We start from the raw sequence: 13,933 nt of genomic DNA, 5'->3' as shown, positions 1-13,933 counted from the left end.
TTTTTTTTTTTTTTTTTTTTAACTTTTTATTACTACAGTTATAGCGAAGCTATACTGGTTTTTAGAGAGATTTGATAGAGGGATCTGTAACTGCTAAGATCTTATTGTCCCAAAAGCGAAGAGAGAAGGAAGACAGGGTAGGAGAAAGCCAGTCGTTCCGAGAACGAACATTATCCGTTCAGGATAAAATCCGCCCCGGGTGGGATTCGAACCCGCGACCTAGCGCTTACAGGGCAGACGCGCTCCAAGCTAACTAGGCTGGCAGTTTAGACTCAATTTATGATCAATAAGATTCTATTCAGTTCAATCTGTTCAATGAATTTCAAAGCCTCTTAATTATTATTTCACAAAATTCACACACCTTAAAAAAAAAAAAAAAAAAAAAAAAAAAAAAACACAGATAACTTTTTGTTTCTTGGACCAGCCACTCACGCTCAGACCGACGGTCTGCGGTCTATCAGACAGTTGTATCCTGTGTGTGGCGGAAAAATCTTCAGACCCAGGTCTATCTGTCAGACCGTCTGAGAGACCTGGGTCTGAAACTTTTTCTGCCACACACGTTTTCACGGCCTGAGCGTGACAGGTACGGCTGACGAAGTCAGTCTGTCAGGTCTACCTGATGGACACACACCTGATCAGGTAGATCTGATTAGGTGTACCTATCAGTATCAGGTCTATATTATAGTGAGTGACTGGCCTTAGAGGAACTTGACAGAGGGAGCTCGTCGATGGTGGGATTCGAACCCGGGACCTTCTGCATGGCAGGCAAGCGCGTTACCACTGGACCAACCGTGCCCCCTCTATCTGTTAGAAGACCAAATGTGGAGACGTGCCGTGCCGCGTGTACATCAGGCTTAACATACTTGGATACATATACTGCTTGCCTGCTGATTTGCTTGCTGAAACCGACTCGCGACTGTTTTTTACTGAATTGTCTGTGAGGACGGGTTTAGTGCAACCGTGCCCCCTCTATCTGTTAGAAGACCAAATGTGGAGACGTGCCGTGCCGCGTGTACATCAGGCTTAACATACTTGGATACATACTGCTTGCCTGCTGATTTGCTTGCTGAAACCGACTCGCGACTGTTTTTTTACTGAATTATCTGTGAGGACGGGTTTAGTATGACTGGTACCTGGTTGTCATGGAGACAGAACTGGTTACGTGGTACACGTAATGTGTCGACACGTACTTATGTGGAGCCACGTAGACTTAGGAGTGAACTTTGCAACGATAACTTTGTTTTCTGAGTTCTGCAATTTTTCCTCATCATTTTCTATCTTTTGTTTCTTTCTGTCAGTGTGTCACTTCTACTCCTGCTTTGTCTGCGATAGAGTCAACAGCTTTCTATCTTGTTCTGACGATAATACCCTGTGTGTTATCGACAGCTGACTGATTTAACCACTGATTGGGTCGTTAGAAACCCACAGGAAATAAAACCATCACAGAGATGGATTCTTAAGAGACCCAGTACGGAAATTAAACCACAGATAAGCCAACCTAGTTAGCTTAGTTGGTAGTGCGTCTGCCTTGTAAGCGCTAGGCCGCGGGTTCGATTCCCACCCGGGGTGGATTTTATCCTCTACAGTGGCATTACTGAAACCCCTGTCAAAAATACTAATCTACTATATCTACATCATTACCAACCTCAGTGGTGTAGTGGTTAGCACCATGGACTTCGGATCTGGAGGTTGGTGGTTCGAGTCCTAGTCAAGTCATAAAATTTAGCGTGGTGCATTAAGCAGGGAACGACATTTGTGACAAGCATTTATGCTCAACACAATTAAAATTCCTTTTCTACATCATTGAATGGGTTGCAAGCAATTGATACCTAAAAAAAGTATCAAGTGATGCTTGAAGAAAAAAAAGTTACTTATTCAAGTGATGTAAAAAAATCAAAATAATGAGTTGGTCTCTCAGACATTCAATTATAATGTTAGAATTGTTAGGTAAGAGTTTCAAAGATAAGATTATCATCTCTTATTCTATTTCATACAATGACTTAGCTCATATATACTCAGAGAAAGCAATATTTTTCGGTAGCTAGCAAAATGTTACAAACATAGAAATGAGCTTTTGTGAGGTTATGTCATGCTACGCAATGCAACATAATGTAGGTAGGTACCTAGGTACATATGTATCTTGATGGGAGCTATCTCTTTTAAAAAAATACATACAGAAAGGTGAAAATTTGACACTTTTTTTTTTTTTGTTTAGTGGGTAGGTACCTACTTGAGTACCAAGAGAGAGAGAGAGAGAGAGAGAGAGAGAGAGAGAGCTCATTTAAGGTGGTAGGTTTTGAATCAGGGGAATTAATGATATTCAGGGGGAAAGAATCAATAACATGGAACACTCTCTGCCACTTGGCATCAGATTCTTATCTACTGTTTTATAAGTTGGGACTGGGCAAGGAGATTTTTTTTTTTAACTTTTTATTACTATAGTTATAGCGAAGCTATACTGGTTTTTAGAGAGATTTGATAGAGGAATCTGTAAAAGCTAAGATCTTATTGTCCCAAAAGCGAAGAGAGAAGGAAGGCAGGGTAGGAGAAAGCCAGCCGTTCCGAGAACGAACATTATCCGTTCAGGATAAAATCCGCCCCGGGTGGGATTCGAACCCGCGACCTAGCGCTTACAGGGCAGACGCGCTCCAAGCTAACTAGGCTGGCAGTTTAGACTCAATTTATGATCAATAAGATTCTATTCAGTTCAATCTGTTCAATGAATTTCAAAGCCTCTTAATTATTATTTCACAAAATTCACTTTTTTTTTTGTGTTTTTTTTTTTTTTTTTTTTTTTTTTTTTTTTTTTTTTCATTGAATTATAAAATGGGTGCGAGAAACAAGGCTATTTTGCAATACTTTGCATTCCAGGAGGGGGAGTAAAGAGGACGCTAGAGGGGAGAACGGAGAATATAAGATAAATGCACCTACAGAGATAGGGGGGAAAGTGCATCGAGAGAAAGGCGGGGGAAAGTTGAGAATTTAAGATGCCGGCTTTTCTCGTCTAAAAAGTAAACTTTCAAGTAGGTAGGTCCCTACCTGTTAAATATGTAAGTCCCATCACTTATTATAGGTAGGTGGTAATCTAATGTAGGTATATACTCAGAGAAAGCAATATTTTTCGGTAGCTAGCAAAATGTTACAAACATAGAAATGAGCTTTTGTGAGGTTATGTCATGCTACGCAATACAACATAATGTAGGTAGGTACCTAGGTACATAATATATTATGTATCTTGATGGGAGCTATCTCTTTTAAAAAATACATACATATAGGTGAAAATTTGACACGATCATAAATTGTAAGGTAAAAAAAAAAAGAAGAAGAAAAAAAAATCAGGTGTAAATTTTGCGGAAAGCTAAGTAGGTACAAGACGCAAATGATGCAATAAAGGTTTAGGGTTAGGTAGGTACCTATACATACCTAACTTACCTATCTACCAATCAATTTTTATGATACCTACGAATCTATGATTTTTACGGATCGCACATTTTACCTATTATTCACGTAACTAGGAAGGTATACGAGTACGAGAAACGAGAAGGTCTAGCTCTAATGTAGGTAGGTAGGTACCTACCTACACCAATAATATGGGTAAATACACCAACAATAACTCAGGTACCTAAGATACCGACAGACTTCATTAATTTGTTGCTTACGTGAGGTAAGCAACAAATTAATGAAGAAATCTCTTTTGTTCAAAAGAGCAGTGAAATAGTTGGCTTTTTGTGCGTATAGGTACCCACTTAAATTTTATTTACCTTATTTATGCACTTTTACGTACCTACGACGTAAAATGCAGTGGAACTGTTTGCTTTCTGTGCGTAAAATTAACCTAGGAGCTACGTAAAAATTCTTCGGTCTGGTTTTATTGGTCTAGTCTAGAGTGAACATTACCTACGATTTACCTGTAACCTACTTAATTTACCTATATGTAAGTAGATACCTACATACATCATCAGCACCATCAAGAAAAAATTGTACAGAGGTTAGAACGCAGTGGATTTACATTATAAGATCAAAGCAAAATTAGTACGGCGCGAACGATCTACTGTCCGTATTATCTGTCGTGTTAAAGCGCAACATCATGATTTCAAAGCCTCGATTTCACACAGCATCAGCATGTAGTAATTTTGCGAAAATTATAACCCCGCAGAAAAAAGGTTGTGCCCCAATTCCAACCGAAATCATGAAAACCAACCTCGACTTCCCACATGTTGTTGGAAAACTCGGAAAATAATTACAAGAGCAAGAGTTCATAAAACTTGACACAAAGAAATGGGATGGGGAGCAGGGACGAGGGAGGGATAAAGAAGAAGAGGAGGAAGAGGGAAAAGAGAAAGAGGAGAGGAGGACGAGAAAGATAATGGTACAATGACCCACATGTTGTTGGAAAACTCGGAAAATAATTACAAGAGTAAGAGTTCATAAAACTTGACACAAAGAAATGGGATGGGGAGGAGGGAGGGATGAAGAAAAAGAGGAGGAGGAAGAAGAAGAGAAAGAGGAGGAGGAGGAAAAAGAGAAGAGGAGGAGGAGGAAGAAGAGAAGAGGAGGAGGAGGAGGAGGAGAAGGAGGAGGAGGGAGAAGAGAAAGAGGAGGAAGACGAGAAAGAAAATGGTACAATGATTTGGAACATTACATCACACACAAAGAGGTCGATATAACCGTGAGTCCGTGAGAAGAAGAAGTAGGAAGAAGGAGAGGAAAAAGTACGTATGTAGGTATTTATATTGTAAACAAAGAAACATAATAATAGATTAGTTGCGCTTACTTGGGTGATGTTTCAAAGTCATAGAGCAGGAAAAATGAGGACCAACGGATTTTTTCTTTATCTTCTACGACTTCTAGATCCCGAGATAAATCGATTTAAAAAATACCGGTAAATTGTGAACTTTGACGTCACGGCATACGCTCACGTACACGATGACGTCACATCAAATGTCCCGAGCAAAGCTCCCTCGCATGCAACACATTAATGTGTTCGTGCGCATACGTTTCTGCGCATTTCCTTCTGCTCCTCCGCAAGCGTGTAGCGTGCTTGCATACTGGCGCTACCTAGCGGACGGAAAAAAAACAACTGCGTAAAGTCTGACGTCACACATTTTTGAACTCTTTCATTAGAACGGAAAATAAAAATTGAATTTTCGACCTTTAACAGTTATTTTTTGGAGTTTTGACCTCAGATTTAGATTTTTCCCAACATTTTACATAGGAATCGACCATTTATTTATAATTTTTACCCATTTGCAACTGCTCCATTGCAATAATTACCTACCTATGTTTGACAGAAGGTATCATTATGACGAGACGCGAAAAATGGAGAAAGGGAGGGATGAAGAGAATGAGGGGAGGGATGGGAAGAAAGGAGAAGGGGTACAACGATTTGGGATATTGCATCACACACAAAGAATCGACCGTTCTCAAAACGGTACAAAATAATAATTATTTAAAAAAATCTAAAATAAGAAGAGGAAGAAGAAGAAAGTAGGAATAGACACAAAGAAATGTGTGTATGTATAAGTATACATACCTACATATGTATTTAGTAAATACTTATAATATTTTTGTTGGACCATATCGAAATGACTTGATGGAGAAAAGGAGGAGAGGGATAATCCACCTTTCTCAAATCGGCACAAAGAAGAAGAAGAAGAAGAAGCAGAAGAAGAAGTAGAACAAGAAGAAGCAGATGAAGAAGAAAATATCAAAAATAAACTAATACAATAAGAAGAAATTATGATAAACAAAGAACTATAGGTAATTACGTTTGACAGTATTGTAAATAGCATAATCATGTGCAATACAGAGTGAGTGAGTGGATAAATATACAGTTATACACTGTGTGTGAGTGGATAAATGAGTGGAATTATACGCTCAAATCCAGAAGAAAGAAATTGGCACATGGTTACATCACATGGCAAGATTGGAAGCAACATGATGTAATGTCCATGACCCTAAAAATACGGTTTCCTCTATCGGCGAGATTCTTGTACTCCAGTAACAGTAACCTTTATGGTAGAGATTTTTTTTCCCCCCTTTATTTTTTGGATTTCTGGCCCAATTTGCTCGCCATGCAAAAGGTCCTGGGTTTGATTCCCACCATCAAAAAAAAGTACCTAACCTATTTTGGAGAGATTTTTTTTTTTTTTTTTTCAATACCGTTTTTAACTTGCTTGCAAAGCAGGAAGTCCCGGGTTCTATTTCCACCATGGTCAAAAAATTTCTTTCTGGTGTGACCAAGTAGGTATGTATCTCTAATTGGGAAGTGTTGTATTTTCTTCTTGCCCATCTGATAAGAGACATACCTAATTATCTCAGAGGATGCTAGTACCTAAGTAGTTTTTTCCCTTACTTGTTTGCCCCCCCCCCCCCCCCCCCCAAAAGCGAAGCCGAGGGATCATCAAGATAATATAAATAAAGACATATGCTACAATTACACTGGTAACGTCATAGCCCAAGTTCCAATGAAACATAGGTACTGTTAAGATCAAAATCAAGCATAACATAAAGCCAACAGCAGTCTGATTAATTCAAGTAGTCTACCTATCATTACCAAACAAACACGTTACCTCATCATATCTTGCCTGTGGATATAGACTGTATTATTTACTGTTCATTCACACACATATGTTATACCTACTCATAGGTACCTATATACGTAGGTAGGTACGCGTACTTGGAGGAATAACAGTACGTACGTATGTACGTATTGGAGGTATGCGCACGTAAGTAGGTACGTACGTTTAGGTGTTCAAGCTAGGAAGGAAGGTATACGGTAGGACACTTTTAAAGGTGTTTACCTACAGCGAGCCTATCAGTTCAAAAAACATTTTCCTTATTGTTTTAAACCAGAACCAATTTTGGGAACTTTCTAAACCCCACCTCAGCCTCGAATTTTTGATGACAAGTACTTAAGGGAAGTTTTTTTCAAGGTTTAAAGCATTTTCGCATCCCCGTGTGTAAAAAAAAAATAAGAGATCAAGGTGAAAAGTTAACACAACAAGAAGACACGCAAAATTTTGTCCAAACAAAATAATAAGATATCACAGGTTTTTATTTCTTACAATAAATGATTACTGTATGACACATGTTGTTTTCATAGGAACTTGTGATGGGCGACACACAGTAAAACAAGTAAGAGAGGTAAAATCACAGCCTAACATAACTCAAATGCAAATGTTGTACATAGGAACCAATTGGAGGACTGTAGGAATGCGATCAACGGAAAGGAACAAAGAAAGAAAAAAAAATATACAAGATGGAAGTGGAAGAAGGGAGAGAAGGTGAAGTAAAAGCTGAAGAGGTAGAAAAGAAGAGCCAGAGTAGGTATTGAGGGTTACTAAAACTAGGAAAGAAACAAGATGCTTGAAAGTACAACAAAAAATCCCCCAAAAAACAGTTTTTTTTTTTTTGTTTTTTGGCTTTATGGTTTTCTGGACAAAATTTGCACCACCATTTTCGTGTTCCTGGTAAAAAGACCTTTAATTTGATATATAGGTCGACCAGGTTTGGATAAGTCCTTCTATGGGGACAGACAGACAGACCGAGCGAGCGAGTGAGTGACAGACACCGAGGCGAATACAATAGTCCGTCCCTTATACCTTTTTATTACTATTGTAATAGTAAAGGGAGGACGGACTAATAAAGGTAATCCAAACTCACCGTATATAACATAATTATAGCGAATCCTCTAAAGATCGCAGTTCATTCTGTGACTCTGCACCTGCAGTGTTGTCCCAGACGTTCATCCGTCCAGATACCAACCACGCGCAAGGGTTCTTAACTTTAGTGACTCGTTGCACTAGTCCGCGATGGATCACTGAAGTTAAAAAGCGTTGCGCGTGGTTCATAACTGGATGGCCGACCATCTGGGCAACCGCGCGCGCTGACTTTCCGGAATTCTCGGCCCGCAAACGAAACTGTGACCCCGTCTATAACTCCATGCCTGGGGATATCCACGGGGAGTCCATGCCTGGTTGGTATTATCTAATAGCCTATCAAACCGTGGCAAGGCACATAGGTTTCACTTTCTATGGAGTATTTAGGAAGTCCACTTCCATTTTACATAACCGCTCGGTCTGCACTAGCGCAGTCTGGCGGTAAACCGGTCTTATCATTATCACCTGAGATACCAAACGATCTGGCTTGTCATGTAATTGACCTATTTTTGTGTTTTTTACGTGTAGGATTGTAGATTGTAGGTATGATGTTTATTTTTAGAGCTATTATAGCGTTGTAGCATGTCTCAATATGACTGTCTGCTTATTTAACTGGCTGAAATGGACTTGTTTTTTTTTAGAATACTATATTTATAGCCAGGTAGACGGATCGAAGTAAGCCCTGTACACACTCGACATGTCTCCCTACTTGGTGTAATCTGGCTTGTCATGTAATTGACCTATTTTTGTGTTTTTTACGTGTAGGATTGTAGATTGTAGGTATGATGTTTATTTTTAGAGCTATAGCGTTGTAGCATGTCTCAATATGACTGTCTGCTTATTTAACTGGCTGAAATGGACTTGTTTTTTTTATATATATAGAATAGGTACTATATTTATAGCCAGGTAGACGGATCGAAGTAAGCCCTGTACACACTCGACATGTCTCCCTACTTGGTGTCCCAACCTGATGGTCTTTCGACGGATCGTTTTGTGTGTACGCGACTTTTGCGCAAACATCACTCGTTTAGACCTAAAATTTGCTCAAATGTACCAGATTAGAAAACCATAGTGTTGTACTTGTTTCCTTTTTGGAAATGGAACTGATTCCGATGGGGCGCCAGCTTGGATTTCCTACAGGCGCTTATCACGCCAAAAGAGGGGATTTCGACGGATCGTTTTGTGTGTACGCGACTTTTGCGCAAACATCACTCGTTTAGACCTAAAATTTGCTCAAATGTACCAGATTAGAAGACCATGGTTGTACTTATTTACTTTTTGGAAACGGAACTGATTCCGATGGGGCGCCAGCTTAGATTTCCTAGAGGCGCTTATCACGCCAAAAGAGGAGAAACGAGCTTCAGAACAGGGGAAATTCGGAAAGGAAAATGCGGCTCATCATATATTTTTTTTTTTTTTTTTAAAGATGAGTGTTCCACCGCCATTTTTATTTCGTTGCAATGAAACAACTGCTACATTAGACGCATGTGGCCTGTGTCGTAGCATGCCCATCCCGTAGTATGTCCCTCATCAGATGGGCGAGAAGAGACACAATACTTCGCATTTAGGTGCTGGGTCAACACGAGAACACCAGAAAGTAACCCGTTGAAATATTTGCAATCGAAAAACGAGTACAAATTTTTGTCGATGGTGGGATTCGAACCCGGGACCTTCTGCATGGCAAGCAAGCGCGTTACCACTGGACCAACCGTGCCCACATTCAGCCAATCTAGTCGTATGGAGGTATTCAATTGATTCAGCCAATCTTGTCTATGTAGTGGAGTGCAGAGGTCAACAGATCAGGTTGTTTTCCATATACTGCGTTGCCCTGCCTATTTGTTGCCTGAAACCGACTCGCGACTGTTTTCTTTTACTGAATGGTCTGTGAGGACGGTTTAGTGTGACTGGTACCTCCGGTTGTCATGGAGACAGAACTGGTTACGTGGTACACGTATGTCCGACACGTACTTATGTGGAGCCACGTAGCTTAATTAGGAGTGAACTCTTGCAACGACTGACTTTGTATTCTGAGTTCTGCAATTTTTCCTCATCATTTTCTATCTTTTGTTTCTTTCTGTCATGTGTCCCACTATCTACTCCTGCTTTGTCCTGCGATAGAGTCACACGCTTTCTATCTTTTCTCGACGATAATACCTGTGTGTTTATCGACAGCCTGACTAATTTAACCATTGGTTTGGTCGTTTAGAACCCACAGGAATAAAAACCATCACGATGAGATGGATTCTTCAAGAGACCCTGTACGGAAAATTTCAAACCCATAGATAGAAACCAACCTGACGTTGCTTAGCTTGGTAGTGCGCTCTGCCTTGTAAGCGCTAGGCGCGGTTCGATTCCCACCCGGGCGCGAATTTTTCCTGATGGGATAATGTTCGTTCTAGAACGGCTGGCTTTCTCCTAATCCTGTCTTCCTTGCTTTCTTCGCATTCGGACGCATAAGTACCATAAGCAATATCTACCCTCCCTCTCTAACACCCCTTAAAAAAAAAAAAAAAAAAAAAAAAAAAACACAGATAACTTTTTGTTTCTTGGACCAGCCACTCACGCTCAGACCGACGGTCTGCGGTCTATCAGACAGTTGTATCCTGTGTGTGGCGGAAAAATCTTCAGACCCAGGTCTATCTGTCAGACCGTCTGAGAGACCTGGGTCTGAAACTTTTTCTGCCACACACGTTTTCACGGCCTGAGCGTGACAGGTACGGCTGACGAAGTCAGTCTGTCAGGTCTACCTGATGGACACACACCTGATCAGGTAGATCTGATTAGGTGTACCTATCAGTATCAGGTCTATATTATAGTGAGTGACTGGCCTTAGAGGAACTTGACAGAGGGAGCTCTAACTCCTATGGTCTTATCGTCCCGAAATCGAAGAGAGAAGAAAGACAGGATAGGAGAAAGCCAGCCGTTCCGAGAACGAACATTATCCCATCAGGATAAAATCCGCGCCGGGCGGGAATCGAACCCGCGGCCTAGCGCTTACAAGGCAGACGCACTACCAACTAAGCTAACTAGGCTGGCCTTAGAAGAACTTACCCAAAAGAAAAATCGTCGATTTCAAACAAAACTTAAAACCTTCAACCCACTTCGCTCGTTCATCTAACTAAATGCCCTTTCTCTCCCCCTGTGTCTGTTGGCGGGAATCGAACCCGCGGCCTAGCGCTTACAAGGCAGACGCACTACCAACTACCAACTAAGCTAACTAGGCTGGCACCTTTAACTGAATTCGCTCGTTCATCTAACTAAATGTCCTTTCTCTCCCCCGTGTGTCTGTTTGCAGTGGAATGTGACGCTGGACTTGGACTCCATCCCGGTGAACTTTGCCCTCCTTCAGCTGGTGGGAGTCAAAGTGCCCCCTCCCTCTGTGCCCCCCTCGCTACACCTTAGTCCTGCAGATGCTCAGCTGTATTTAGACTGTAAGAAATGTATAGAAGATTTAGCCATTTATCTGAAACCGCTATCTGGTCGATTACTAGGTAAGTTGAAAAAATGTTCTATCGAAATACGTTTTTTTTTCCTTATCCTACAGGAAGGAAAGAAATGTAATCGGGTCAATTTTTTTTTTAGATGGTGGGAGTTGAACCCAGGACCTCCTGCATGACAAGCAAGCCCCACTGGGTCAACCTTACCCCCAAAACCTGCTATATTATAGTCGGCGTGTATTCATTCATTGTGTATTCTTAAAAAAATTGGGACTTCTCTGGTACTAAATGTGTGGTTACTACTGGCTTACTTTTATTTCACTACCGGGGTATCACTGACATACTTTTAAATAGTTATGGCCGTACGTACCCTAATACTGACTGATTTTAGACCGGGGCCACGTGTAGTTCGTGACATAATTACTCGTAGATGTGAATTTGTGCATAATTATCAATCATTATTCCCCATTTACATTATTACTGGAACTCGATATGTCAATAAGTAGGTATAGGTACCTAATATTTAACTCCAGTGGTCGTGGGTTCAAGTCTCGGAAGTTTTGGAATTTATTTGGCTCTATAGAGGAAGGACTTATGAACAAATGAAGAATGATGCCCAAGATCGAGAAAGCTGGAGAAGGTTCAGCTGAAACCTGTCATATGACAGATCTACTATTATATATATAGTTTTGGAATTTATTTGGCTCTACGAAAACGATCCTATCTGTTTCATGGACATAAAATTCGAAGGAAGTAGATCGAGGGGAAGAAGGAAGTTTGGTATGCTGACAGACATCTTAAGAGGAAGGACTTATGAAAAATGATGCCCAAGATCGAGAAAGCTGGAGAAGGTTCTGCTGAAACCTGTCATATGACAGATCTACTATTATTTATATAGTTTTGGAATTTATTTGGCTCTACGAAAACGATCCTATCTGTTCATGATGAATTTCGTCTGGGGCGGAAATCGAACTCCCAATCTAACGCTTACAAGGGAAGCGTGCTACCTTCCAAGCAAACTAGACTGACCCTGAAGTTAAAAATCTTCCATAGTTGTATCCAGTGTAACCACAGACTTATCAGGAACTATATCTTGTTTCACCCATCTCATGAGGGACATACTACAAGATTAGCACACTACAGCGAAGGCAACGTGTCTGATAGGAAAAACAGACAATGACCCACTTGGAAAAAAAAATCACATCACACACTCTCGACAAATTACCATACCTAGGTAATTGCTGATCATACACTTCCAACACTTCAGACATTTCCGACAAATTTTGTATTTTGCTTCCTATGTTAAGTAATGGTAGTACGATGAGGGACATACTACAAGATTAGCACACTACAGCGAAGGCAACGTGTCTGATAGGAAAAACAGACAATGACCCACTTGGAAAAAAAATCACATCACACACTCCCGACAAATCACCATACCTAAGGTAATTGCTAATGGAAGTACCTAACTCACGTAGCTATGGGTAACATAACTATCGGAAAATTCATAGATACTTACCCATATAAACATAACCCATAAATAACTAGGTAAGTAGGTAGTCGTTCAGTGAACTGTAGAATTATGGAATACCTACATTCAAAAAAGACCCCGTATGGGGGCCCCCAGAAGCTCGATTTGTTCCAAAATCCATCAGGGGAAAATCCTTCGTGAGTTAAACACATTGGTCGAATTTCACCAAAATTGGCCAAACCAATCAGAAGTTATTCCAAAATATAGGATGCTGTAAAAAGGGCTACCACACGACCCCCGAAAATCCGGGTCCAAAATTTATTGTGAAAATTTGCGTCATGTTCATGTGTTGAACACGTTTGCCACATTTCGTCGGAAAATCGGATAAAAGCGTTCGAGAGTCGTGAAGCAAACAGAAAGGCAAACTTAAGGAAGAAAACATTCGAGATTTTGTTCAAAACTTTGAACTTTCTTCTTTCATTCAATAATTGGAAAATCATGGATGTGTGCACTTAATAACTAGGTACTTATCTACCTGTAATTATTCTGCTTGAACTGCAAGTATAGGTAGGTATGTTTAGTTTAGGTAGAGTTCATAATTCCATACGGATTTGCGGAACTTGAGCAACATAATACGAGAATGTAGAAATACATTCACTCGTAATTTTCTTCTTTTTCCTGCTTCCTGGCAAAGAAATTATTTACATAGTGGGGTATTGTACAATTTAATACCCTCCAGGCTGATGGAATCCCAGAGGATGGTTTTCGATGGTCATGTGACAATTGTGACACTGACATCAGCACCTAGAGCCTAGAGTAATGTTAGTAATAGGTAATATCTGTACAGGGTGACTGAAAAGATGTGCAGAAATTTTTAAGGTACTTGTTCAGAAGTAACGTCAATGGGAAATTGCTACAAAAAGGAGCTGTAACAAATGAGGAGTGACCACGGCCAGTGTTATTATAGGGTTAGGTTAAACACAAAAAGGAGGTGTTACAATTTGAGCAGTGACCAGCGTTATTATGGGGTTAGGTTAAACACAAAAAGGAGGTTTCTTTTTCATTGTCATGGCTTGTGAATAATTACCAATTGAAACATACAGTGTGGAACAAATTGTGGCTGAACCTCAAATATTAAAGTGCGTTTGCACGCTGCGGCAGAATATATCAGATTGGATTAAAGTAAAAGTTACTCGCAGAATTTGGAAAACAAGTCTCGTGTCTGTGGTATTTGAATGATTTTGATTGAAATCTTGATTCTCGATCCAATGGTTTATTGTTACTAATCCAATATCGGATTTATTGAATCAGAACACTCCGGTGATTTCGTTACAAAACGCTTGATAAATCGCTTCAGTCGCTTG

At 40.2% G+C, this 13,933-nt stretch overlaps 1 protein-coding gene across 1 annotated transcript in view; it reads left to right on the top strand.

Annotated features, from left to right (window-relative positions):
• LOC103508077 (roquin-1) overlaps positions 1-13,933 on the top strand; it is a 39,551-nt gene that overhangs the window by 9,016 nt on the left and 16,602 nt on the right. The window contains exon 3 of the mRNA XM_026822786.1: positions 10,957-11,152. Within this exon, the coding sequence (XP_026678587.1) occupies positions 10,957-11,152 (196 nt within the window). The remainder of the gene's footprint in view (positions 1-10,956; positions 11,153-13,933) is intronic.

This window comes from Diaphorina citri, unplaced genomic scaffold (genome assembly GCF_000475195.1).
Source record: "Diaphorina citri unplaced genomic scaffold, Diaci psyllid genome assembly version 1.1 scaffold365, whole genome shotgun sequence".
In the NCBI taxonomy this organism is placed as follows: domain Eukaryota; kingdom Metazoa; phylum Arthropoda; class Insecta; order Hemiptera; family Psyllidae; genus Diaphorina; species Diaphorina citri.
Note: the sequence above shows the minus strand (reverse complement) of the source record. Positions and strands in the feature narration are given on the sequence as shown.